This window comes from Kogia breviceps, chromosome 14 (assembly GCF_026419965.1).
Source record: "Kogia breviceps isolate mKogBre1 chromosome 14, mKogBre1 haplotype 1, whole genome shotgun sequence".
Classification (NCBI taxonomy): Eukaryota; Metazoa; Chordata; class Mammalia; order Artiodactyla; family Physeteridae; genus Kogia; species Kogia breviceps.
The window spans coordinates 61,866,258-61,893,930 of record NC_081323.1 but is presented as its reverse complement, the minus strand read 5'-3'; the positions used below and the strand labels follow the sequence as shown (position 1 = coordinate 61,893,930).

The 27,673-nt window shown below is 46.2% G+C and overlaps 1 protein-coding gene across 10 annotated transcripts in view; it reads right to left on the bottom strand.

The window, feature by feature from the left end:
• The window catches only part of CLEC16A (C-type lectin domain containing 16A), a 210,485-nt gene that overhangs the window by 129,102 nt on the left and 53,710 nt on the right, over positions 1–27,673 (bottom strand). For 6 of the 10 annotated variants that reach the window (XR_010836636.1, XM_059036137.2, XM_059036134.2 and 3 more), the window contains 3 exons: positions 25,801–26,032; positions 10,450–10,579; positions 6,498–6,598 (listed from right to left, as the gene is read on the bottom strand). Coding sequence is in view for 9 of the 10 variants with exons in the window: in XM_059036137.2 (XP_058892120.1) it covers positions 6,498–6,598; positions 10,450–10,579; positions 25,801–26,032 (463 nt within the window). In the remaining variant the exon portion in view is untranslated. The remainder of the gene's footprint in view (positions 1–6,497; positions 6,599–10,449; positions 10,580–25,800; positions 26,033–27,673) is intronic. The other 4 variants (XM_067013946.1, XM_059036135.2, XM_067013943.1 and 1 more) reach the window with 1 other exon arrangement.

The following is a 27,673-nucleotide window of genomic DNA, read 5'->3' as shown; positions in this document are numbered from 1 at the left end:
TCTCAATATTAACCACAGTGCCTGGCATCTAAGAATGGCTTCAGAAATATTTATCAGAAGGGTGAATGAATAAATAAAAGCATTAGCAGGAAGTGGAAGAAGGAATTAAGTTCCCTCGAATACAGAGTCCGACTCTTTTAGGAAGAAAGAGAGGTGGGCTCCCCAGCGGGACCTCAGCAGGGTCGTTTCTCTGGCCACATCATGGATGAAGCAGCGTGGTGTGTCAGCCACCACTTCTCCACTCCCCAGCACACGGTGGGGCTCCTGGAAGGAAGCCTGCTCAGAAAGCCAGCCCCCTGTAAGATGAAGTGTTCACCCACGTGCACCCTGGCCCCCTGGAGCTGGGCATCCCCACCCCCGCCAACAGCACCCTCCCTGCGGAGGCCCCGAGCACGGAGCACCAGCTGCCAGGAAGAGAGCGGCGCGGGGGAGCTGCCACTCGGCTGAGAGGCAATCAGTCAGCAAGCTTTGGCTGAGCACTGGACGGGTGTCAGGCGCCCGCCGAGCTGAGTACTGCAGGAGGCTGTTGAGAGCGACGTGGTCTCTGCCTTCAGAGGCCCGTCGGTCCAGAGTGGGAGAGAAAACATAACAGAGCAAAAGCATAAAAAAGTGCCATGGGAACTTCACAGAAATTGAAAGCGTCTGCTTTTCCAGAGGTATTGTTAAGAAAATGAAAAGGCCAGCCACAGACTGGGAGGAAATCTTTGCAAAACACATCTGATAAAGGACTTGTATACAGAATATAAAGAACTCTCAAAACTCAACAATAAGAAAATGGACAATCCATTAAAACACGGGCAAAGGAAATGAGAAGATGGCAGACTAAGCACTTAAAAATCTGTTCAACGTCATTAGTCGTTAGGGAAATGCAAATTAAAATCACAATAAGACACCACTATGTACCCATTAAAATGACTAAAATAAAAAAGGTGGTCGTGCCACCCACTGGTGAGGGTGTCAGAACACCAGAACCCTCGTGCACTGGTGGTGGGATGTAAGAGCATGCGTTCGCTTTGGAAGATAGTTTGGCAGTTTCTTAAGAACAAACACACACACACCTATCATATGATTCAGTCATCCCATTCCTCAGCATTTGTCCAGAAAAATGGAAATACATGTCCATACAAAGCCTTACATACAAGTGTTCACGGAAGCTTTGTAATGGTCAAAAGCTGGAAACAACCAAAACGTCCGTTCACAGATGAATGGGTAAACAAATTGTGGTACATTCACACACGGAATACTACTCAAACATAAGAAGAAAGGAACCACGGATACACACAACAACATGGACGAATCTCAAAATAATTATGCAGATTGAAAGAAGCCATAGAAAAAAAAGTATTTATCACACGATTTTATTTACATAAAAGTCTAGAAAGTGCAATCCAAGCTATAGTGACAGGGAGCAGTTCAGAGTTGCCTAGGGAGAGGGGTGGGAGAAGAGAGGGACGGAGGGGTGACAAAGGGCAGGAGAAACCTTTTGGAGTGATGGATACGTGCACTGACTTGACTGTGCTGATAGTTTCATGGGTGTCTAAATGTGTCAAAACTTATCAAATTGTACACTTCAAATATGTGCAGTTCACTGTTTATCAATTATACCTTGATAAAACTTTCTTTTTTAAATGCTACAGCTTCCAGCCAAGAAAGGCAAACCATCTAAAACAATGGTTATGAGACACTGGACAAGACAACAGGCAGCACAGGTGGGTGATCCTGAGAGAGAAGAAACTAAGGCAGTGTGCCCAGTGATTGCTACAGGTCACTGTCTGGAAAGTTTCCAGGCCTCATCACAGACTGAGAAAACCCAAACAAAGCTCACGGTCTCTCTGAGGTGAGAAGGCAGAGTCTGTAGTTCAGAGAGGCCAAGTGGCTGGAATTGATATGAGACAGTAGCAGAGACAGGGGAGCTGCACAGATCGGCAAGGGGGTTCCTTCTTAGGCTCCCGCTAAGTTCTGCCCTGTGTATGCAGGTGAGGAAAGGGAAAGGCCTGCTGGGAGGAGGCAGGTGGAACAACCCCAGGAGCTCACACGGGGCTGAGAAGAGCTCACATTCCCAGCGGCCAACGTGGAAGGACTACCTAACCATGGCTCATCGAGTAGAGCCCTTGGAAGGGGACGGCCTCTGTACTGGGGCCAAGTGAGCCAGAGACTAAAGGCTGTCTGGACTAGCACCAACAAAGCTTAAAAGCAAGCATCTAAGAAGACTTAAACGACTCCTAGTAACTTCACCTTGTCCCAGGACAAAGCCCAAAAATCTTGAAAGGAAGCAAGAATTCTGCATCCAACAACATAAAATTCATAGTAACTGTCAGCCAATCAAAAAATATCAGGCATGCCAAAAAAAAAAAAAAGGGAAATATAACAAATATAACCTAAAATCAAACCAGAAGGAAAATCAATAATAGAAATATGGCTAGAAATTACACAGGTGATAGAACAGACAAAAAGAAATCAGAAGGGAAATTATAAAATATTTTAAACTGAATAAAAATTAAACCACATATATCAAAATTTACTGCAGGCAGCTAAAGCAGTGCTTAGAGGAAAATATACAGCATTAAAATCATATTTTATAAAAGAAGAAAAGTTTAAAAATCAATGACTGGTAATGGAGAGGGTATGACTGAAAAGGAATAGCATGAGGGAATTTTTTGGTTGATAGAACTACAACGTAACACCTGATTATAGTAGTGTTCACACAAATCCATAAATATGTTAAAATTAATGGAACCACACACAAAATGAGTCAATTTATTGTGTGTTAATTTTTAAAAGTAAAATAAAATAAACTGAGTCGCATAAAAAAATCAATGATTTAAGCTTCCATCTTAAAAAACTACAAAAAGAAGAGTAAATTAAAATTGAAGTAAGAGCTAAAGGTAAGAAATAAAGAACAGAAATCAATGAAGTATGAAACAGAAAAACAACAGAGAAAAAAATTAATGAAACCAAAAGAAAGTTCTTTGAGAGGACCAATAAAATTCATATAAAATTGATAAATTTCTAGCCAAACTGATCAGGAAAAAAAAAAATGAAGACCTCAACTATCGATACCATGAATTAGAAAGGGGGCACCACTATAGATCCTACAGATATTAAGAGGATAATAAAAGGGGAATTCCCTGGTAGTCCAGTGGTTAGGACTCTGTGCTTTCACTGCAGGGGGCACGGGTTCGATCCCTGATTGGGGAACTTAGATCGCACATGCTGCACAGACGACCAAAAAAAAAGAAAAAAGGAGGATAATAAAGGAATATAGTAAAAAAGTTTATGCCAATAAATTCAACAGTTTAGATGAAATGACAAATTCCTTGAAAGACACAAGCTACCAAAACTTGAACAGAAGAAACAGATAAGCTTTAATAGCCCTATATCTACTATAGAAATTGAGTACTTTGAAACCTTTCCTCAAAGAAAACTCCAGGCCCAGACGGCTTCACTGGTGAATTCTACCAAATAATAAAGGAAGAAATAATACCAGTCCTACCAAAACTCCTCCAAGAAATTCAGGAGGAGGGAATACTTTCCAATTTATTTCACAAGGTAAGCATAACTTGAAGCAAACAAAACAAGAGAATTACAGGGAGACCACAGACTAATAACACTCAGGAACATAGATGCAAAAATCCTTAACAAAGTCTTAGCAAATCAAATCCAGCAAAGTATAAAATGTGCCTGCCACACTAGGTGGTACGAACCCAGAGTGAGTATCACCTGAAGGGATCAGAGAAAACTTCCAGGAGAAGGTGAGTTCTCAGTAGACCCTTGACAGTTGAGCATAATTTCAATAGGTGATGTCACAGCAGAAAAAATGGCAGGAAAAAACACAGATGGATACAAGAAGGTGGCAGATCAGCAAGAACAGGTAGGCGTGTTGGCTCTGACTGGGGTGGCTGCCAGCCTTCCAAAGAAGCTCCCTTCTCTGGGAGCAGTTCCAGACACAGAGCTGAAACCCCTGGAGCCAGCTCTGTGCTATGTGACCCTGACTCTCACCCACCTCACCCCCCAGCCATAACTGACTGTTCTGGAGTTAAGACATATCACCAACCTGGAACAATGAGATCTCTTGCCCAACAGTTTGAAACCTGAACGGAGACAGACTCCCTGCTTGGGATTTGATGGGTCCACAACACGATCTACCTTAAGGGAAATCCCCAGAGCTGGTCCTGACCTTCCCTCAGCTTTTCGGCAACTTCTTGGATCCCATGAGCTGCCCCAGGGGCCTTCCTATAAGACTCTCTCTCTTCGTTAATTTAATGTGAGGTGGTTTCCGCGCCTTGCAACCAAAAGAATATTAAAGAGTTCAGTGAGTACCATGACAGCCACTGCAAGTTTATCTCTATGCAAGAGTTCAATCACTGTGTAGTAAAGTTTGACTCCCTGGTCCGGAGCCAAGGGTCTATGACAGGGAAGTTTGTGGAATCAGGTCAAGTTAGAATGGTGGGTGCAATCCAGATACTCAAAATGGCAGGTACAGGAGACTGGAGTTCAAGGGAGAGAAGAAAGCACCAAAGGTTTCTGAACAGGGGAAGGACGCTGTCAACACAGTCTTACAGAGAATCACCCGGCAGTGCTGTGGAGGATGGATTATAAAATGGCCGTGTGTTTGACCCCTCCGGGAGGCTGTGATAATAGCCACTGGGAAGACATGCTCAACATCTCTCTTGCTCTCATGCCTTCGGTTCTCGCCTCCAGCACCTAACTTAGAGCCAGGCACTGAGTTGCGTTCAGTTAAATTCTGCTGATCAGATAGGCTGAAGAGGGAGAAATGACAACACCTGATGACTAAGTGCTGGGATCAAAGGAAGGAAAAAGCTAAAGGTTGTGGCAGTTTCAACCTTGGCTGGCAATTTCAACTGAACCAGAGATGGCAGGAAGCGTGATGAGGTCAGGCTATATTTCGGGGGGATGAGTGTGGTGTAGACAGACTGTTTCAAAGTGTTGCTCAATCACCTAGGTAGAAGTCTCCAGCGTGCAAGGGTCAGGAGTCCCGACTGCAGGGCTGGAGTGAGGTGGGCATGGAAGGTGAGGGTCGGGGGAATGGCAGGCGATCCATGGGTGGACCGACTCCCATTGGTCAGGCTTGGAGTTCTGTTTACTACCAGTAACTGAGGGCTCCCGTGTGCCAGTCACCAAGGCAGGAGCTGGAGGGAGTCGCAGAAGCCCGTGGGAGTGAATGAGATTGTGGAGGGAGGATTCGGAGCTTGCTATGCATCTTTTAGAAAAGTCTTGGGCTAGATATCCACCCTTGCACATGAACACAATGACTTATACAGGAGAAGAGCCATCATGGCCGGTCTTGTCTCTAGTGGGAAATGCCTGTTAATAGACTCAGTGTCATTCAGTAAGGGGATGGCAGAATAAATGATGGCACAGACACAGGATTAAAAAGCACGAGGCAGTTCTATAGGGATGGGAAATGACGTGTTGATACACGATGATGTGAGAAAAACAAGGCACAGAACAGACAATAAAGAATGAACCTCTATTCATGTTGGGCAGGGGGTGGGGAACCCACATAAACAAAATAATATACACTTGTACTTGGGTTTGCATGGATATCTTTTAAAAGACACACAAGAAACTGTTAACATGAACTGCCTGTGAAGAAGAGAACTGGAGGACAAACTTGAGAGAGGAGGCCTTTTTCACTATATTTCCTTTTGCCACTAATCAACTTATTTATCATGATTAATGATTTAAGAGTAAGTACATACTTTATGTTGAGTGCTTTCTAAATGACTCCAGCCATAGGCTGTCTTAGTAAAACCCACCTCCAACTACCTCCCAATAAGCTTATGAAAAACCTACTAAAACAACACTTGATGCAAAGTCTCATCTATGCCAAGCCCAGCGCTTGGCAGGGGCCAGAAGGAATATTCTTGATTTCTTCTTCAAAGAGATTCTGATGTGGTGCTTTGAGAACTTGCCCGTGTCAAGCCAGGTGGCACACACACCAGTGACTGTTCTCAGAGAGGAAGTAAATGAGTGGATTCTAATCAAATCTGTCAGCTCCGCGGGAGTCTGATCCTGACCACTCGGCCTCAACAAGGGAAGCCAGAGAACCACACCTTTCTTCGGAAAGGAAACGTATGCTTCCACACAATCCACTCAGTCTATTTTAGCTCTGAACAGCACATCAACTTTTATAAATAGCAAAACCAAGATTACAATTTGACTGATTTCTGTTCTGATGTTAGGAAAGAGGTAGGAAGCCTAAGTCAGTTGTAAACCAAGGGGTTGAAAGCAAACCACAGTGCGAACAGTCATGCTGGGTGGGACGGTCAACACTTGAAACTCCCCCTCTGCCCGCCCCAGCCCCGTGCCACCTGAGTAACCGATTCCTGTGGCTTTAGTCTGTAGAAAAGCACCTGAGAAATTCTAACGAGGTTGAAGAGAAGTTCTGTGGGAATCTGCCAAAACCAGGAAGGAAATTCTTCAAGGAAAGCAGCTTTCCTTTTCCCTGAAGGCAGACAAGCTGAGCAGCTTACCTTTGTTATGAGACATCGCGTACAGGAGGCAGAGCACGAAGAGTGCATGGTAATCATCATCTGGGCTATCCAGGGCGTGGTACACCATATCCAGGAAGGGTCTGGAAAAGAGGGGCATGCATGAGCCTCGTGGAGTGCATGAGCCTCACCTGCACACGGGAAGCAGCTGCCTTAGCCCTTTACAGCCCCAACGCCAGCATGCAGCGTGTCCGCCGTGTGCCCAGTCCAGCACCAGGCCTGGAGGACACAAAGGGGACTGAGAGGCAGGCCCCGCCCATGCGAAGCTGTTGTCTTCAGGGTAAACCAACTAAGGAATGAACCAACCGCTTAATCACTCAGCATCATTCACTCGCTGGCCCAGACACTGGGGATAAATGATACCAAGTCTCTGGTCTTGCGGCACTTCCATGCCAGTGGGCAGACAGAGAATGGACTCGCCACATCATCACTTCAAAGAGTGACAAGAGAATGAAGAAAACGGGGCAATGTGATAGATTCACAATAGCAGACAAGGCACCCACAAGCCTGAACAATTTTAGAATGTGGACCTGGAGCAAGAACTGCCTGGGTTCGACTTCTGATTCTGCCTCTACTTAGCTGCAAACCCTCGGGTACGTTACCTAAAATCTTCCCCCATCCGCAAGGTGGGGATTAAACCCTTTGGGGTTACTGTGAAGATTCAAGTGAAATGACAACAGAGAGGCATTTAACACAGGCCCAGGCACAGGGTGGAAAGTGCTCATACATTGAGAGCTGCTGTTGGATTTCTATTTTGAGTATTCCAAGGGCACTTCTCCACGATCTCACTTTGGCAGGTCCTGGCCCAGTGATTTCTTGGCCTGACCTTCCCGGACTGGAAGGGATCGATAGGAAGTCTCTCGCCTGATGCTTTGTGGGTGAGATCTATAGAGTGGCTGCAAATATCACAAACCGCACACCCTTGAATGCTGCCCAGGTGAAGGGCCTGGCCCCGAAGGACTCTTCAACACGAGGATAATAGAATATGCACAGATCTGGCCTGTAGGCAGGAGGCTCTGATCCCATGACTGTCTGCGGCTGCCCCTGGATGCCAGGTTGAAGCCAAGGGAGCACAGCAACTCAATGAGTGACCAAGGGCACACTTTACCCCTGGAAGGACACAAGCTACACAAGCTACTGTCAACACTGCTGACTGGGCGGGTGGGGGGTGGGGCGGGCGAGATGGTTCAGCAGAGAAACAGGGAGACTATTCACTGCAAAACATTTTATGCTTTTTTGAATTTTGATACTCCACAAATGTATCACCGATTCAAAATATTATATTGAAAAATGCAGAAGCAGTGAAACACACTTGTCATAACATTTCAAACAAACACGTGACACACAGAAATTAAAGGAAGAAACTTTTAAGGAACATTTACATTCAGGCTCTATTTCTCTGGAGCCCTAGATCTGTCATCACCATTCAAATGTGCGAATAGTTTTGCCATGTGTGGATCTGTTTTTTTCTAAGCCCCTAGCAATAACACTTCCAAACGTAAGAGCAGGATAAAGTATAAAACTCTTTCTTGTAAGCCAGCTGCTTGGAATTTGGACTGTATTTTCATTTGGGAATAATAAGAATAATCAAATGCCCAGTAGCAGAGGGAGGGCTGAGTGGATACACTATCTTTCATGAGATGAAGTATTATGAAACCGTTAGAATTTTGTTTATTAAGAGTACAATAAAGTTGAAAAGATGCTTGGGGTTTGATATTAGAGAAAACCAAAGTAATATACATGGCTATTGGGGGTATAAGCTATTGGGGGGAAGAAGGGCAGAATTCCCACTATATTGGCATTGAAAACTGACTGGCAAGAAATCACCAAAATGCTAATAACAGCTGCCTTTGAATTATGGAGAGCTTTTTTTTCCTTCTTTATACTTTTCAAGCTTTTTTACATTTTCTGAATGTGTATTACTTTTTAAAAGGATTTTTTTTTTTTTTTTTTAAAGAAAAGAGAGAATGTTGTGAATGGTTTCTGGTTTCTTAAGCCTATATGTAACCATGAATGCAGATACAGCCCACAGCGTATGGCGAATATTAAGGACAGTTCCACTTTGTACTATGCTGTTTCTTTGGACAAGCAGACCAATGTCAAGATCCAATTCATGTCAAGGGCAAACTGTCCCCTCCCTCATCCTCAGTGCCCTCCTCCTGGCTCAGCACAGGAGGTGAGAGGACAGAAGTCGGTGGTAGTGCCTCTGACAGCCAACAACTCAATACCTTTGCAAAGGTATTGGCAACTCTCCACCAGGGACAGTCTCTCCCTGGCACCTCGTCTCAGAGCAGAGCACAGCTCCTGCCCAGAGTCCCTGGGGGCCACAAATCTGCATGTGGCCCAACTTAAGACACAGGATCAGCTTCCATTATGAACCTGTGGTAGAAGATGCCAAAGTCACCACAAATTAAGAAACAATCTCAATCAACTCTAAGAAAACCCCTCTCTTCACTAAAATTCAGGAAAAAAAGAAGTCTCAACTCCAACACTCCAACATAACTTTCTGGTCGGTTGACTTTTTGTTTTTGACAATACATGGGTATTTTTCCTCCTTTAGGAAAGCTACAGTATTACCATACTATGCAAAATACATGCTGTTTCCATTTATTAGATCCTAAGAAACCGAACACATCATGACAGTATTCATGGAAAAGCAGCCACTAATATTTTATTAAGCAGATGTGCCTACATTAGCCTAAGCATCCCCCACGACATGTCAGTTTGGGTTTTTCAATGATTCATATTCAAATTAAAGCCGTGCAAGCACCTAAAGGTTGCTTCCCCCTCCCTTTCTGTGTTTAGAATGATTTTCTTAATTTTCAGAGCTTCAGGTGTCACATTTTGTTGTCACAACACAAAATCAGAAAGGTCCTTGTCAGTACAACTGACAGCCCATATTGTGCTGCAATGACTTTTATTTATCCAAACTAAAAGTGGCTCCCCTGTGCAACTGATAAAAATTAATCCTGTCTGTTAGATAATTGAAACACGTGCCAAGAAAAGAGATAAGCAAGACGTGGGGGAAAAAATTAGCCTGCTTTGAGTCTTCACTTTAAGTTGCATTAATAAATAGGATGCGTGTGTGTGTGTGTGGGGGGGGGGGTTCATCCACCCCACTGTGAGAGTTCAGGAAGTGAATGCCTTGCAGGATGACAGAGAAACCATGTTGCTGTGCATTTATTACCACTAACATGGGATTAGGAGGTTATTGCAGGCATCTGCGCAGTAGGGCCACCTGATAAGGATGAAGAGGCCCTCCTAACAGTTTGCTGCAACTTCAGGAGCAGCCCTCCACCCAATTCCTTCTGGAAGGGGTGGTGCTACAGCAAGGCTGCAGGCAATGTGGCATCTGGAAGCTTTCAGAGGATGTAGTTTGGGCAGCCATCACTGAAATGAACAATCAGGCAAGAAGTTGAAGGTGGACAGCAGCATTAAATCCAGCATTAAACCGTGCTGGCTGAGGCACGAGGTCACGCCCTATGGACGGTGGTGCGCGTGGCGGCAGCAAATGAATGAAATCCAAACGCTTCCCCCAAGGGGATCCTTTCTGAGGACAGCAGAGTATGGCCAGGAGCAGCCAGTACAAGGCCACACCCGTTAGGACGCGGTCCAGCACCGAAGTGCTTGGGTGGTGGTGCCATGCCTCGGTCATTCATTCCAAGGGGTGAATACTACGGGCTTGAGGGCCAGCTCTGTCCCTGTGGCCTCTCGAGAGGAGCCGTGTCTCTGGTGGAGAAGCAGAATGGCTTGGCCGGGAGGCAGAAGAGGCCATCAGCGGGGGGCGGGGGCGGGAAGAGTCCTGGCTTATCCTTAGTGGGCACCTGGCCAGGGCACCCCCTTCCACAACATCCCAGAGACTGAGCAGCGGTGCCCTACCCCCGGCCCCCGATGGCTGGCTCGGGGGCAGCCCTCCCACAGCCCCGGCAACTACCTGCTCCACTGGACGCTGTCCAGGCCAGTGGCGGCGCTCTTCTCTTCGTCCGTGGTGTTCTGCTCCTGCACCGAGGTGCTGGGCGCCAGCTCCGGGAGCTTGCTGCGCTCCATGATTACCATCTCTATCTCTGGAAGCAAACACAGACACCAGGATGAGCCCACACGGCCCCGGACCGAGCTTTACAGACACTCTCGTGCTCAAGACGGAGCCTGGCAGACTGCTCCGCAGGCGTCCAGCAAACGCTCGACGGCGGTGGTGGAGCCCCTGCAACACGCACGCTGGGGAGAAATAAGACCGAGGCCTGAACCTCTCTCTCCTTTCATCTTGGCAGCGTCGAGAAATGGGGCCCTGATTTTGACAAGAAAGCACAGATCGCAATGATTTGTTTCAAGATTTTTTTTCTTCAACAGTTATTTATTCTACTTTATTGATACCATGCTTCCTTCCCAGAGGAGTTGAGGAGCGTGGAAGAAATGACACGTGGTTAATAAAACATAACCAAATTCGCTGGAAATATTCTGAAACTGTTTACAATGTAGAAAGGCTCTGACATGACCGAAGCCTTTGTTTTCCCTTCCCACTTAACAACTTCCAGAAAGCAGAGAGGGGGAGGGACCTCGTTTTATTTTTCCCAATTAAGTAGGGGCAACTTTTGTAGCACCTGACTTGAGCACGGTGTACACTTTCATTTTGAGAAAAAAGATCTGAACCAACAAAGGAAAACATCCTGAGTTAGAGGTGGATGGTTGTTATGGCATGAGGTGTCCCGTTACAGAGTTCCTTGATGCACAGGTGTGGACCTTCAAATACTTAGTTCTTAGAACGCAGAGTTCAGGTAAGGCCCCCCCATCTTCGGGAGACATGATGAGGGGAAACAGATGATGAAATGTGAATCTGCATCTCTGTTCAGGAATGAGGGGCCGCGGACCTGGGCTCTGCCACGGCCTTGCCATCTTCTTCCCCTGGATTCGTGCAGAAGCCTCCCACGTGGCCTCTGCTTCTCTTCTCACCCCCCCTAGTTTGTGGTCCATGTCGAACCAAGTGATTTTAAGTGGAAATTAGCCCAGGTCCCCTTCTGCCTTCCCATCACACTCAGGATGGAATCCAAATGCCATTCAGGGTATCAAGGACTCGCACGGCCTGGCCCCCGTCCACCTCTGACCTCACCTCGGGGCCCTCCCCGCCCAGCCAGCTGTGCTGAGCTTCCTTCCCACTTGTCTTTGACTGGAGCGAGTTTGTTTCTGCCCCAGGATCTTTACAGGGCTGTCTGCTCTGCCTGGAACACTCCCACCCCAGTCCTCCCTACCCAGGCACGACTCAATCACATTATTCAGGGCTCAGTTCAAACATCACCACCTCAGAGACGTCTTCTCAGACACCCTCCCCACTGGTTTTTCCTTTACCTCTTTTAGTTATCATGAACTAAACTCCATACTTCATTCAGACTTCCTTAGTTTCTCCCTAAAATCCTTTTTCTATTCTAGGATCCCATCCTGGATATCACGTTATGCCCAGCTGTCATATCTCCTTAGGCTCCTCTTGGCTGTGACGGTTTCTCAGACCTTCCTTCCTTACAGTTTGAGGAGACTGGTCCTCATTTTGTAGAATGCCCTTCAATCTGGGGCATTTTGACTGATGTTTTTCTGATAATTAGACTGGGGTTATGGTTTTCTGGGAGGAAGACCACAGAGGAGAAGTGCCCCTCTCATCACATCCTATCAAAGGCACAGGCTATTGACATGACTTATGGCTGTGGATGTTCACCTGAATCATTTGGCCAAGCGAATGTTGGTCACGTTTCTCCACTGGAAAGTGACTTTTCCTCCTCCTTGCATCCCACACCCTTTGGAAGCAAGTCATTAAGCACAGCCCACACTTAAGGATTAAGGAGTTCTGTTCTGTCTCCTTGAGGGAGGAACAGCTACATAAATTACTGGGAATTCTCCTGTATAGATGTGTCCCCTCCCCTCATCTTGATTTTACTTTATAGCATGTATAACTACAGGTATCCCCACCTTTTCGAAAAGTTTGCTTTAAGCCACTTCGCTTTTACAAAAGACCTACATTAGTACCTGTTTTTCTAACCAAAAGAAACCCGAAAAGAATTTTCCCCTTTACAAAAATAGGCAAAAAGCAGAAATAGCATTGAGTGTTGGTGTTGCAGCAACCGTTATAGAGGCGGCAGGCACCCCAAGCAGCAGGAGCGGCCCTGCCAAGCTCCTTCCCGGGAACCGCACTCAGCACCTCAGCGTCAAGCTGCCGTAGCTCTGAACTGTGTCTGGGAGCATTGGTGCTTTACCTCCTTTATTTTGTGCATCTGTTACCAAGATGTGTCCTAAGGTAATTGCGTCTTGGCTTTACACCATCTTGTCCTACGAAAGGTTTCATAGGACCGCTCTACTTTTGGATCCCGGGGGGGAAACCTGCACCTGGATTTTCTGTTTTCTGTTTATTGGTTTGCTTGTTTCTTGTCTGCCTTCCCCAACTAGGATGTGGGCTTCATGAAAGTAGCTGCCTTCTCTGTCTCGTTCTCCACCAGAACTCCAGTGTCTAGTCCAGGGCCTGGCACACGGCAAGTGCTCATTACACATCTCTGGAGTGGAGCAATGGATGACAGGCCACTGAGGGAGGTTTTGGTGGCAGGCAGGGCTGGCAACGATGCACGGCAGCTGTGGCGTGCAGGGCGCCCCACCCAGCCTGCGATCAGTGTGTGCACAGTGCCTCCACCGGGGGATGTCGCATCCTCGCCACCTTTCTGGGACTCTGTTAGGCGTGATCGTGCTTGCAACTATCCTCTGGCTTGAGGACTGAATCCCCACATCCCCACGTGGGCCCGGACCAGGGGGAGAGGCCTTGCTCGCACCAGGCCCTTCCCTCCCAATGTGGTCTGGAGTCAGACGCCACAGATCAGTCTCCCACAGGGCTGACCCTCGCACACAGGTGGGGGCTGACACACGATTTTTAAGTGGAATGTGCCTGTATAGTTTTGTATTTATTTTAATCTGCATTAGAAGAGAATTCTAGCTGCACAGAAAACCTGTTCTTTTGTGGATATTACTGCTTAGGATGAAGCTAAATTTAAGAAAAAACAAGTGAATCAATTCACCAAGAGCTACGGAGTAAACAGCAGTCCACGCAGCTTGTGGCCATGGCAAAGGGCGGGAGGCATTGCAGACTGCTGTCTGAGAAGCACCATTCTCTGCCGTACTCACATCCTCCCCTCCACCAGCCTCCTTCAGGTATCCCCAACTACACCGGTCTTCTCCAAAGTGGGGTGCAGACACACTTCAGTGGGTATGCCAGATGATTCGCTAGGCAGTACCTCTTTTATTTTTATTATCATCTTTTAAAAAATCTACTTTGTGTTATGATGTACATAACATTTGTACATTAATACAAATATGTATAGTTTATAATAAATGTATATCTATTGGGGAGATGCATGTTCAATTATGTATTTATTTGTGTTTACTGCTGGGGCGTGCCAACAAAGACGTCTGAAGACTACCAAATGAGATGATGGTGCCAGTCTCCGGCTTCTGCCCTGTGACCTTTGACCTGCTTCCCATACTGCTGCAAGGCCCCCTTCCTCCTCGACTGCCTGGCTGACACAGCAGGAACTCAGCTCCAAGGACTCCCCAGGGTTCCGGGGCCAAGCCCTACTGCCTCCACCTGCTGTGACATGGTTGTCCCTTTATGGCGTTTTAATCTCCCTGGACACTCTGAGAATTCTGGAATAGAGGAGAGGTTAAAGATAATCCAGTCTAGTGCTCACCAAACTTTGTTGAGCAGGTGCATATTAATTCTGAACGACAATTTCCCACGGTAACACCATGGTAAGAGGTGAGAGCAGAGCTGCTCCAGGTACAGAGTGGGTGGGCGGGTGCCCGAACATCTCCAACCACGGGTTCCCTCACGGCCTCCACAGAGGCCCCTAAAGCTCCTTTCTGGAATTCTGGAGCTTCCCACAAAATGGCCTGAAAACCACTAGTTTGGTCCTGAATACTGAATCTGAAGAAACAGAAACCCAGAAGTATGACTCAACACAGCTAGAAAAGCAGCAGAAGCCAAGCCTGCTCCCCCTCCCACCTCCTAGGTCATGTCCTGGTGCAGAACCAGGCCCACAAGGGAATCTCCATGCACAACGAGGTTTCTGAACCTCGGCTCTGTCACCCTGGTTCTCACAGCTGCATCCCTGTTCCCCCCGACATACTCCTCCTCCAGCCGGCATAGTTGTGGGATGAGCTGCTCCACTTAGTTTTCTAGGTAAAATATACAACGCTTCTTCCAAAGCCAAACAGGTTTTTCCCCTGCTTTTAAACAATTTTATCCAAACAACTCTTAAAAGTAGTGATGCTTACCTAGGTCTGCCAGCTCCCTGCAATTGTATGCAAAATGCTATGTGGGCATGAGAGGAGTGGGTAATAGGTTTTTGAGGAGGGTCTTGCCAGATTCTCACCGTCCCCAAATGGATTCTACATGCGTCTTCAAAAGTGGCTGCCGGGCTTCCCTGGCGTCGCAGTGGTTGAGAGTCCGCCTGCCGATGCAGGGGACGCGGGTTCGTGCCCCGGTCTGGGAGGATCCCACATGCCGCGGAGCGGCTGGGCCCGTGAGCCATGGCCGCTGAGCCTGCGCGTCCGGAGCCTGTGCTCCGTAACGGGAGAGGCCACAACAGTGAGAGGCCCGCGTACCGCCAAAAAAAAAAAAAAAAAAAGTGGCTGCCGAAGAGCATCTGGCCTGTCTTGGTGACTGAGAGTCAAAGGGCACCCCTCTTTATCCCACACCAGGACGTCCGGCATGGTTCTGCACAGCCTTCTGGGCCCCCACTGACACATCTCTCTGCTGACACTACGCCCGCCTCAGAGAGGCCTAGCTCCCCTCCCAAGGTGCATTCGTCACACTGCCGCCACCAGGGAAAGCAGACCAGTGGGCTCACGTGGACACAGATTTCCACTGATGGTCCCTGAGGCCAGGACCCAGGTGCTGATGATGAATTCCCAGGGGGCTCCATCTGAACCTCACTTATTAGGTTGTTTACCGTGAGCTCCCACCCCACCAGGTTTCTGTTTGGGTGTCTGAAGGGACTGCAGCAACACCTTAGCCCAGTTTTGCTCAAATTTCAGTCATTTGCCTGCCTTTACAATTTCTGCCATGTCTGTGTGTCGCTTGTACTATTTGTTATTTAATCATTTTATTTGAACTCCCACTTTTTTTTTTTTTTTTTTTTTACTTAAATACATTTTCAACGAAAACTTTAAATCACTCCTATGTCCTTCAATTCAGCAATCCCACTCGCAGGAATTTATCTGGAAGATACACCTCCAACGATATAAAAATGCACACCTATAAGGGTATTCAGTGCACTATTATTTGTAATTGCAAAATACTGGAAACTACCTAAATGTCTGAGTATAAGGATTGGTTGAATCAACTATGGTACGCACAGTGCAGCTAGGAAAGGAATGAGGAAGATCGCTAGTGAACTGATACGGAGTGATTTCCGGAGATAGTGCTAAGTGAAGAGAGCCAAGTGCCAAAGAGCATCATACATCGTGGGCTACACCCTGCGTGTAAGAAGGGAAAATAAGGAAGCATACCTACCTCTGCTGCTTTTTACACAAAGAAATGCAGGAAGGATATTCCAGAGAACAATAAGTTAGTTATCTACAAGAGGGAGGGGAACAGGATGGAAAGAATGTGGGAGGAAGGACACTCACTTCTTTGTACAAACCCTTTCGCAAAAGTTTTGAGTTTGTTAACATTCCAAATTATTTTTTAAAAAAAAGAAATTAAATCAATACGAATGGGAAGGGAGAACCCTAAACTAAAACAAACAAACAAACAAACAACAAAAAAGACCAAAATATGTTTCAAATGAATACCATACCTATCCTGAAGGGGGAAAAGAAAGGAAAGGCAGACAGACGCAAGTAGTTCATGACACAATACTTGACTCTATACCCTCAATTTGTGGACTGGGGATACATGAAGTATTTGGTGATGGTGGGGAGTGGGGAACTGCAAACAACCCTGAACTCTTTATTTATCAAACAATAAACAGTTCTGGAACTTTTAAAAGATGTATTATAGGAGTGAGCAAATCGTAAATGTTTTGATGTCACTGGGAGCCAGGGCTCGCTGTAAAAGAAGAGACATCCAGATCTGGAGTGGGGGAAGGCAAGAAAGAACCCTCTGGGAATTGACTGGAATTGGAGGAATCGGTAATGTGTATTTTGTATACATACATGCATATATTTCCTAGCTCTGTGCATTGAAAGGGCCAAAAAGCAAGACACCCCATGTAGTCATGAGCACATCTGGTGCCCAGATCTTGGCCTCTAACACCATTGCCCACTGAAAGGAACCAGGGCTTTTCAGAGAAATTAACCCAGAGGAAGAGCACAGTAGGTGGGAAATGAACCTGGAATACCTCATTATGACGGAAAGTGTCAGGACTGATTAAAAATAAATGATGGGGTCAGATCACAAAGACATAGGAGCCAGCTTGAAAGGGTTCTCAAGGGCCAAATCTGGGATGGTTTGAGTATCAAATTAATTAAACACAGTAATGAAATATAAACCACAAAAAACCTGGAATCCATGAGTCTGTGCCAAGAAGAGATAAATAAATAAATGAATGGGAAGAACGGAGGAATCTTGCTTACAATGGAATACTGAGTGCTGACACTGGAAAACCAACATTCTACCACCATCCTGGTAAAGACTGGGTCAGCAAGAATCATCTATGAATGCCATATCTAAGGGGGAGTTTTTTTAAACTGAAGTATGGTTGACTTACAATATTGTGTTAGTTTCAGGTGTACAGCAAAGTACACACACACATATATATATATTCTTGAACATATATATATATTCTTTTTCAGATTCTTTTTCATTATAGGTTATTACAAGATATTGAATATAGTTCCCTGTGCTATACAGTAGGTCCCCGTTGTTAACCTATTTTACATAAAGTTGTGTATATCTGTTGATCCCATGCTTTTAATTTATCCCTCCCCAACACTTCCCCTTTTGTAACCATAAGTTTGTTTTCTATGTCTGTGAGTCTGTTTTGTAAATAAGTTCATTTGCATTTTTTTTAGATTCCACTTATAAGGGATATATGATATTTGTCTTTCTCTGTCTGTCTTACTTCACTTAGTATGATAATCTCTAGGTCCATCCATGTTGCTGCAAGTGGCATTATTTCATTCTTTTTTATGGCTGAGTAATATTCCATTGCACATATACACCACACCTTTACCCATTCATCTGCTAATGAACACTTAGGTTGCTTCCATGTCTTGGGTATTGTAAATAGTGCTGCTATGAACATTGGGGTATGTGTATCTTTTCCAATTAGAATTTTTGTTCTTTCTGGATATATGCCCAGGAGTGGGATTGCTGGTTCATATGGTAAAACTATTTTTAGTTTTTAAAGGAATATCCATACTGTTTTCCATAGTGGCTGCACCCAGTTTATTGGGTTGGCCAAAAGGCTCCTTTGGTTTTTAAAGTAAAAATAAAAGACACATTTTTCATTTTCACCAAGAACTTTATTGAACAACATATTTACCATTTTGTTCCCCTACCTTCTGCCATTTTTCAGGCAGTTTCATAATTCCATCTTCTCAAAACTTTTTTATCTTTTTGAGCAAAGAACTGTTCCAGGTGCCTTTTACAGTCTCCAGGGAATTGAAAATTTTTCCATGAAGAGACGTTTGTAAAGACCCAAACAAACGGAAATCCGAAGGTGCAATGTCTGGTGGATATTGCAGATGAATTGGAACTTACCAGCCAAGATATAACAGTTTTTGCCTAGTCATCAAAGAAACATGCAGTCTTGCGTTATCCTGATGGAAGATTATGCATTTTCTGTTGACTAATTCTCGATGCTTTTCTGCTGCTTTCAGTTGGCCTAAATGGGAGTAGTATTTGTTGGAATTAATTGTTTGGTTTTCTGGAAAAAGGTCATAATAGAGGACTCCCTTCCAATCGCACCATATATACAACATCACCTTTGGATGAAGACCAGCCTTTGGTGTGGCGGGTGGTGGTTCATTTCGCTTGCCCCATGGTCTCTTCCGTTCCACATTATTGTACAGCATCCACTTTTCATTGCCTGTCACAATTTGCTTTAAAAACGGAACGCTTTCCTTATGGGTAAGTAGAGAATCGCATGAGGAAATACGGTCAAGAAGGTTTTTTTCCCCCCCGCTTAACTTACGTGGAACCGAAACACAAAAGCGATTGACATAACCAAGCTGGTGCAAATGATTTTCAACGCTCGATTTGGGTATTTTAAGTAGGTCTGCTATCTCCCGTGTGGTATAACGTTGATTGTTCTCAGTTATTGTCTCCAATTGATCTCTATCAACTTCAAGTGGTCTACCCAACCCTGAAGCATTGTCCAGCAAGAAATCTCCAGCACTAAACTTCACAAACCACTTTTGATATGTTCGATCAGTCACAGCACCTTCTCCATACACTGCACAAATCTTTTTTTGTGTTTCAGTTGTGTTTTTACCTTTCTTGAAATAATAAAGCATAATATGCTGAAAATGTTGTTTTCTTCCATCTTCAATATTAAAATGTCTACACAAAAATTCACCGATTTTGATAAGTTTTTTTTTTAATGTACACTGATATGACAGCTATCACAATACAATCTAACAAAATTGTTTCAAATGAAGTTAAAGACAACTAAGCACTACTGGAGCCATCTTATGGAAAAAACCAAATGAAATTTTTGGCCAACCCAATACATCCCTGCCAACAGTGCAGGAGGGTTCTAAGGGGGAATTTTAATGAAGCACAGGATATCTGCATTATCTCCAAATGTTTCCCCATGGATTGCTAATTAGTTGCTAAGAAAAGGGAAAGTAACAATACAGTGCAGAAAGTAGGCCATACCTTAACCAGGTGGCCAAAATTAACATCACCTATGAAGGACAGACAGAAGGGCATCATGTGCCTCCAGATGTAAACAGGTGTGCTTTATACTATTTTTGCTTTTTTTCACTTTTTATAAATTTGAAATTATTTTCAAATAAAACATTTTTAGCAATTGCTACAATCAGCATAAAACCAGTATAAACAGAAAGCAACTGTGAAAATATACACACGATGAATAAATGAAACAGTGCTGAGGCCTGTTGTGCGCATGGAAAGGGGAGATGAGGGAAAGTGAGGGGGTGTCAGACACATACACCCACCACGAGGCTGCCCTGAAGCTGAGCTCTCGGAAAAATCCTCACACTATGGTCTTCAAGGCTCTCTCTGTCCCACCCAAAGCCATCTGCATGTCCACAGTTGGGGCAATGCTGACCTAGCGGAATCTCTGCAGCTTATGGAAGGGACACGGAGGCGCAGGGGCATCAGGAGGTGGGCTCTGCCCCTGGCTGCTGTAGGCGCCCCTTCCAGCTCTGCCCGTCAGCTGTGCTGTGTAAAGGAGCATCTGTGCAATATCAGCTCCTGTGCCAGGCACTGTGGCCCATGACCGTGAAGGCTCCAGCACCCGAGCCTGCTGGTGGGGGGACCCCTCACACCACTGAGTTTTGAGCCTCTGGGAGTGGAGGGACATGCCTGTGAAGCTGCCAGGCTGGGAGCAAGAACCCAAATGTCCAGCTCCTCTGGCTTTAGCAGGCCCTGCCTGGGCCCTCCTTGGACTCTACTGTTTCCACAAAAACCTCCAAAAGCAAAAGAGGATCTGCACATCCATATTCACAGCAGCATTATTCACAGTAGCCAAAAGGTGGAAGCAACCCAGGTGTTCACCAACGGATGGAAGGATAAGCAAAATGTAGTATACCCAAAAAATGAAATATCGTTCAGATTTTTTTTTTTTTTTTTTTTTTGTGGTACGTGGGCCTCTCACTGTTGTGGCCTGTCCCGTTGCGGAGCACAGGCTCCGGACGCGCAGGCTCAGCGGCCATGGCTCACGGGCCCAGCCGCTCCGCGGCATGTGGGATCTTCCCAGACCGGGGCACGAACCCGTGTCCCCTGCATCGGCAGGCGGATTCTCAACCACTGCGCCACCAGGGAAGCCCCGTTCAGATTTAAAAAGGAAGAAAATCCTGCCACATATTACAACACAGATGAATCTTGTGGACATCATGCTCAGTGAAATAAGCCAGTCATAAAAAGACAAATACTGTATTGATTCCACTTATATGAGGCACCCGGACTAGTCAAATTCATAGAGCCAGGAAGCAGAGTAGTGGCTGCCAGGGGTAGGAGGGAGGAAAAATGGGGAGATGTTTTGTGGGTATAGTTACAGTTTGGGATAATGAAGCATTCTGGGGCTGGAAGATGGTGATGGTTGCAGCACGATGCAAATGTGCAGGAGAGGCCTGAGGACTCTCAGGACCCAAGGACGTCAACCTCCGTCCCTTGATATGACAACTCTGGCCCAACCCGTGAGCTTCCTTCCCCAGTACTCTGACACACTTGATTTCTTTAAATAACAGCCGTAATTCATCAACTTCCCAGGATGATGGGCATTCTAATCTGATTAGTATTTGGTAAATGAAGTGCTTTTCGGGGAAATGACAGGCATGACCTCCCAACAGTCTTTGACTTGCCAAGTTCAAGGATTTTCTCAGTTGTCCTCTGCGGTCAACATTCCAGCAATCGTGGTGAGGCCAGACAATAAAAAGAGGGGAAGGGGATGATAAGAAAGCCTTCAAAAGAAGGTTAAGGGAAAGAGGAGAAAGATGCCCTTGCTGGTTACCTAGGAAATATGGGAAGGATCGCATGCTACTGGCTGGCTTTGGAGCAGAATTGCAAGAGGCCAACAGAGCCTGGCAATGACAGGGTGTATATGTGCTGAGGGTCTGGGGTACCCCTTCCTTTGCTTTTATTATTGTTTACTGGACAGCACGAGATTGAATTCAGAATGTTTTTTTGGGGGAAGTTGCTTTTCAGAGGACTTGTCTAAACTGATCTCCAATCCTTCTCCTTATACTAGTTAAGCCCATTGGAAAAGCTGGTGCTCCCGCACCTCTCTACCCCAGTGGCCCATATGCCCCACCACAACTCAGCCACCTCACTATTCGTTACAGAAATGAACAGAGAAACAGGCCCCACAGAAACTCGCCGGGGTGACCAAGCACAGAGTCCCCCCAGCCAAGCTCACGTCCCCCTTCCAGGCTCCTCACTCTGCTCTTCATCTTGCCAGGGCTCCTATTCAGTGCTCATGTGTCACATGCTACATGCTGAGGCACCGACGTCCTCACTGCTGACAACCTGAGGGCTGGGCATCGTGCAGCCCCCTCTATCGGTAAAGAAGCACAGAGAGGGTGATGACTTGCCCAGGGTCACACAGCTCCTCGGGGTCTGAGCCACAGGCGTCTGGGATGCACACCCCGACCTCCCGATAGCTAGTCCCTGGCTTGCCCCAATCAGAAAACTGCCGGGCCTGGGGTTGGCTCTGGCTTTGCAGAAATGAGGCCAGGTACCATTTCATTTCAGCAGAAACTTCAAAGTAAAGAAAAAAAAAAAAGCCAAGTTGGGGCTCTAAACTCCTAGGCACCCCCAACGTCCAGCTAACTTGGCAGGTTCAAAGTCAGTGCCATTCCCTTCCCTCCATGCGCACATGGGGATTCAAGAAAGGAGTAAGCTTTGAAGGTCAGGCTGTGAAACTGATGCCTACACTTTTTCCATATGCAAAAAACCTATTTTTCCATAGGTCAAACCCTATTTTTCAAACAAGAAGTTCAAATGATTCATTCTCTTGTCCCAGGTCCATTTATTAAGTTACTGCTCTAACTGAATCCAAAAAGAGATGACGGTCCTTCCAGACTGAAGAGGAGACTGACATGGAAGTGCATCTGGGTGGACTCGCCTCTGGCCAGAGGGACCAGGGCACCCTGGTCTTCCTTTCAGCACTCAACTTCTGAAAAGTGAGGGGGCCCTGTGATTTTTTTTTGGTTTCAGAATGAGTTGCCCATCACTTGGGACCCGAGGCAGAGCACATTTCTTTGCAAACTGGGGGTGAGAGTGGAGGGTCCAGGGGTGCATATTCATTTCACACAACTTCCTTGTCAGGGCTTAAATGTGGAGGAGGTGTGAATTCTGGGTGCTGCATTTGTAGAAAAAAACAAGTCAATGACACATACAAATCAGGTCATGGCAGAATTGTGACTTGTGACCACACGTCTTTTGACTCCTGTGCTTTACGCCACCTTTTAAAGTAAAGATTTCACCATTGAAATGGGTGAAAATGGCAGGGTATGCAGGGGGGAACTGGCGCCAGCATCTCTTTTACTCCAAGGGTCAAGGCTGTCAACAAGCCCCTAGATCCAGGGACAATGCAAGAAAGCACACTAGAGAAGAAATAACTTGGAGGAGAAAATAGCCACATGTCCATCTCAAAACAGGAAGGGAATGGAAAAGAAAAGAAAAAAAAAATACAGGAAGGGAGAAGACGGCCTGAGGAAAATGGCGGAGTACACAGAAACAGTGTGGCTTTCTAAGGGAACACCTGCTGTTTCTGCTGGCCTGGCACCCACGCCCCCTTCTTCTGATAAACGCACCTCATTTCTTTCTGAGGCAGTCACCTCAGGGTGGAAACACAGGGCCTGGCCAATCAACACAGAACATCCATCTACAGGGTGGGCAAGCCAGGCCCATCAGCACCAACGAGCATCGGCTCCCAGACTTCAGCTGCAGCCCGTGGGAAGGAGCAGCTCCCTTTCTACTCGGTGGTAGGCTGGCAGGATGCGAGACTCACACAGCCAATGGTTGTCTGTGCACCTGGTCCAGCCCTGCCCAGGCCTCCCAGTCCCATGAACAATAATTGCCTTTTTTCCTTGAGCTAGTCTGAGTTGAATATCTAAATCTTACAACTACAAGAATCCTAACATAGCCTCATTAAAAAAAAAAAAAAAAAAGTCATTACATTTCCTACAGTCACAATTTCTAGATGGGGAAAATGAGGTCCAGAGCTTGAGGAGGCCATCCAAGCCACACGATAGGTCTAACTGGTGAGACAGGACCGTAGGTCACATCTCCCATCTCCTAGGCACCTCCCCTATCTACACTGTCCTCTGGCTTGAAACTGAGTGAGGAAATGTGCCTGACACCCTTCCAAGTCACAGGAATTAACAGCTGTGGGGTTTCACCCAAATACAGATACAGTCTAAGGAGAGAACACCTTCAAACAGGAGACTAACTAAGAGGTCAAATAAACAATTCAAAAAGCCCCAGAATACAGCTGCTGCTTCCCAGTTAGGTGTCTCTTTGCTGGACAGGCCTGTGAAAGTTGTATTTATTTACAGTGAGCTGGGTGGGAAGACAAATATGCATGTGAGAAAGCAGGAGGGCACTACAAAGCCGAGGCGTCGCGGAGAGCCTCGCTCTACCCGCTCCACCGGACTCTGAAGTCTGCATCAGCCGTCCAAGTAAAGCCTCTGGGGAAATTCCTGGGCCCTGCCTGGCACAACCTGGCTGAGTAACCGCCCAGAAAACAGGGTTTTGGAGGCTGGTGAGCATTTCTCCCCGTGCCCCCTGCACAGGGCAGGTGGGCCCAGCCTGGGGGGAGTCCTTCCCCTGACCCCAACCTGGGAGCTGGGACGGCAGCCTTGCTGAACCTCTGAAGCCCCTATGCGCCAGGACTGGGCCGCCTGGCTGAGTCATTTGATTGTGTGTTTGAGGCCAATCCTGCCCTTGTCCACACCACGGTTAGTCACGGCCCCGGCCTGGTTAGACAGCAGCCCTTAAAAGGACTGGAACAAAAGAGGTAGCATCTTTCCAAAACAAAATTGATGAGAACACAGGGTGCAAAATGGGGTGAAGTCGTCCATCTCCCCCCCACCCCGCCCCGTATGGCTACACTACGGCTAAACCCAGGGGTTTAAGCAGACAATTTTCTCCCAAGTTAGAAAAAAAATTTTCTCCCAAGTCAAAACGATCCAAATAAGCAAACACATATGGCTTACCTTGTGTCTGCCCCTCACCTCCCGACCAAAGAGACATTTCTTGTGACATTTTGTCACAAGCCAAAAAGGAATTCCTAAACCAAGATGCTTACTGCACGCTTTGAACAGAAATAAAAGCGTACTAGAGATCTCAGCCTTAAAAAGAGGGCTGGTGGCACTGGGGAGACACTGGTTATACTTATCGAAATGTGATCGTGGCATTCGCTGAGAACTGCCAAGAAAATCAGAATGGGGCCAGCAGGGTGGGGATGGGGTGGGGTTTGGCTGCCCAATTGTAGCAAACTCCCCAAAACAAATGCGTTCTCAGTCACTGATTTACTGAGCTGCTCTGTTTTCCAGCTTCAGAGGCCCTGGATGCACACAGTTCGGGCTGACGGGCTGGGGAGCTGACTACAGAGCAGCCACTGCTAGCCCAGGACCCAGGAGGATGGCTCGCAGGAAATGCTCCCCACACCCCCAGCAGAACACAGCTGGGAGGGGAGGAGAGCCTGTGTCTGTCCCAAGAGGTGTGGTGGGAGCTCCCCTCTGGCGAGCAGAGCCCCTACCCCACTTGATCCCATCACCTCCTCCACCCTGAGTGTCCAGGGCCATGGCCAGAGACCCCATCTGTGTGGCTGTGAGCCTGGCCCGTGACACAAGCAGCTGGACAGTTCAAGCTTGCTTCATCCCAGAGCAGACAACACTCTCCAGATGGAGGAGGTGTTAGCATCTCAACGAGAGGGAGGTGAAAAATAAACCAGAATCGTTCCTGACAAGGGCAGAAAAGAGGACAAAACGATTCTGTTTATTGAGCACATAGGCACCAAACACAAGTGTACCTCACTCTAAACAGATGAGGGCTTGAAAAAAATCTTAATGTAAGAATCTAGGGGATTATATTTGATCATTTGATGCCAAAAACCCATAATCTTATTAAAAGCACCTAATTTCGTTAAACATGGGCCATTTTTCTTCCTGCAGTGCACTGGAAATAATGACTTCTGTCAAAAATCATAATCCCGGGTTATCAGGAGTAATAAGAACAGCAGTAATGATAAAGATGACAATAATAACAGTAGTAACAGTAGCAGGAGATACTTATGACATGTGCCAGGCACTGCTCTGAGCATATTACATGTATTAACCTGTTTAATTCTCTTAATAACAAAGTAAATACTATTTGTTAGCCTCTTTTGACAGATGGGGAAACGGAGACACGGGGCTAAAAGTAAAGGGCCTTGCTCCAAGCCACCCATCCGACGAGGGCAGGCCTTGAACTAGATCTGCCCACAGCTGCTTCCCAGTGGCTGGCTGTGTAGAATGAGGTACACCGGTGCGTGGAATGACAGCTGCACCCACTGACACACAAGGGGGACCAGACACAGAGGACAGCCTGGCTGTCAGGTCGGCGTTCACGGGCGCAACTCACCTTCACTCTCCCCACTCGTCTTGGTGCCTTTTGAACCACCCTCTGTACCTTTAGCCTTCTCGGCGTCTTCTTGGGCATCCTCGGTGGGCCCTTTCTCCTCATCTTCTTCCTCCCCAACGTTTTTGTAGTTGGGTCTCTTTTGCACCCGCCTCTTGCCCTTGTGCTTGTTCATCTCAAGGGACCGCTCTAGCGTCTCGGTGGGTTTAATGAAGCACCGAATGCTGGGCTTGGCCTGGAAAGTCGAACCAAGGTAACAGACGGATTTGAACGTTGCAATCTCACTGGCTCCTATCAAGCTTCCCGAGAGTTTCTGCCCCAAGAAATTCCTTTCAATACAACAAGTTCTACCTCCTCGTTGATTATTATGACTATTATTAACATCATCACTATTAAATAATCTAAACCATAGCACCAGCTACCATTTATTGCCCACAGCCCTAAGTCACTCTGCACTTAACCCACACCAGCTCCCTGCTTGCCAAAGGTCAGAAACACACTTTCAATACTTTTATGGTACTTTCTATGTACCCGATGCTGTTCTAAGGGCTCTGACTATATTATCTCACTTAAAGTTTACAAAAACCCCACAAAATAGTACTGTTGTTATGCCCGTGTTATGCTCAGATGAGAAAACTGAGGTTCAGAAATGTTATGTGACCGCCCAAGGCCACACAGCCAGGAGGTGGCAAAGCTGGGATTCAAAACCACTTACCATCTGCACAATTTATGTCTTAACCACAGCACACTATTGACTTCTAATTTGAATACATTTATTTTAAAAGGAACTGTATATCACAACAGAAATGGAACACCAGTGTATCTTGCTAATATAACAATAAAAAATAGAAAAGAAAAAGCAAGGTGTATTGGACGTAACCAAATGCTGGCTTTCTTTAGAAGGGGAGCCTGGCAAGTATGAGTGATAAGTTAAAGCTCATCCCCAAAGGAAGCCTGCCCCCAAGGAAGATGTTTTCCCCTGAAAAGTCGGAAGGCTTCTAAGAGAAATGAAAAAGACCTGTGTGTCACCATGGTTCATATCCTGCATTGTGGAAAACATGGCTGTATCTCAGTCCTTATAGCAACCATGAGATGTAGGGATTATCAGTCCCATTTTACAGATGAGAAATGAGGCTCAGAAGGGTTAAGTGACTTGCCCAATGTCACACAGCCACTGAGCTGCAGAGTCAGAATTTGAATTGAAGCTTGCCCAATCCCAAAGCCCAAGCTCTTTCTAAAATAATAGTGCTTCACCAGGAGCTCAAACTTAGTTCCATGTTTAGTGCTCTTCAAAAAGTATTTACATGCAAATGAACCAGGTCTAGAAAGTAGCAAAGACCACACACACACACACACACACACACACACAAAATTGTCCCTGATTTGTTTGGGGCAGGATTCTGATTGAAGTGTTCTTCTCCAGAGTCTGGATGATATTCCGACATCATTCTGTCATTGAAAAACAGAAAAGTTTTAAAGTAAACTTTTCCATTATCTTGATATGGTCTATCCATCTTATGAATTTACCCCAAACAACCACCAACTGTGTTCTGGGGACCACCGTACCTTGCCAATAAGTGGAATGTGCTCCAAGAACAAAGATCAATTTCAATAACACTCAAAACAAAACCTAATTGAAAGTTAAATTAGCATCTAAATCCAGACATTAATTTTTATTTACCTACTTTGGATTATTCATCCACAAAAATGACAGATAAATTGAGACGTGACTCTACTGTCCAAGAAACCCAGATAGTGCATTACAGATGCCAATAACCAAGAGCCCAGAGACGGGAGCGTTCCAGGCACGCACCACTTGACAGACAGCATCAATCAGAGCCCACTTAGGACGCTGTGAGATTGAACACAGCCCCGG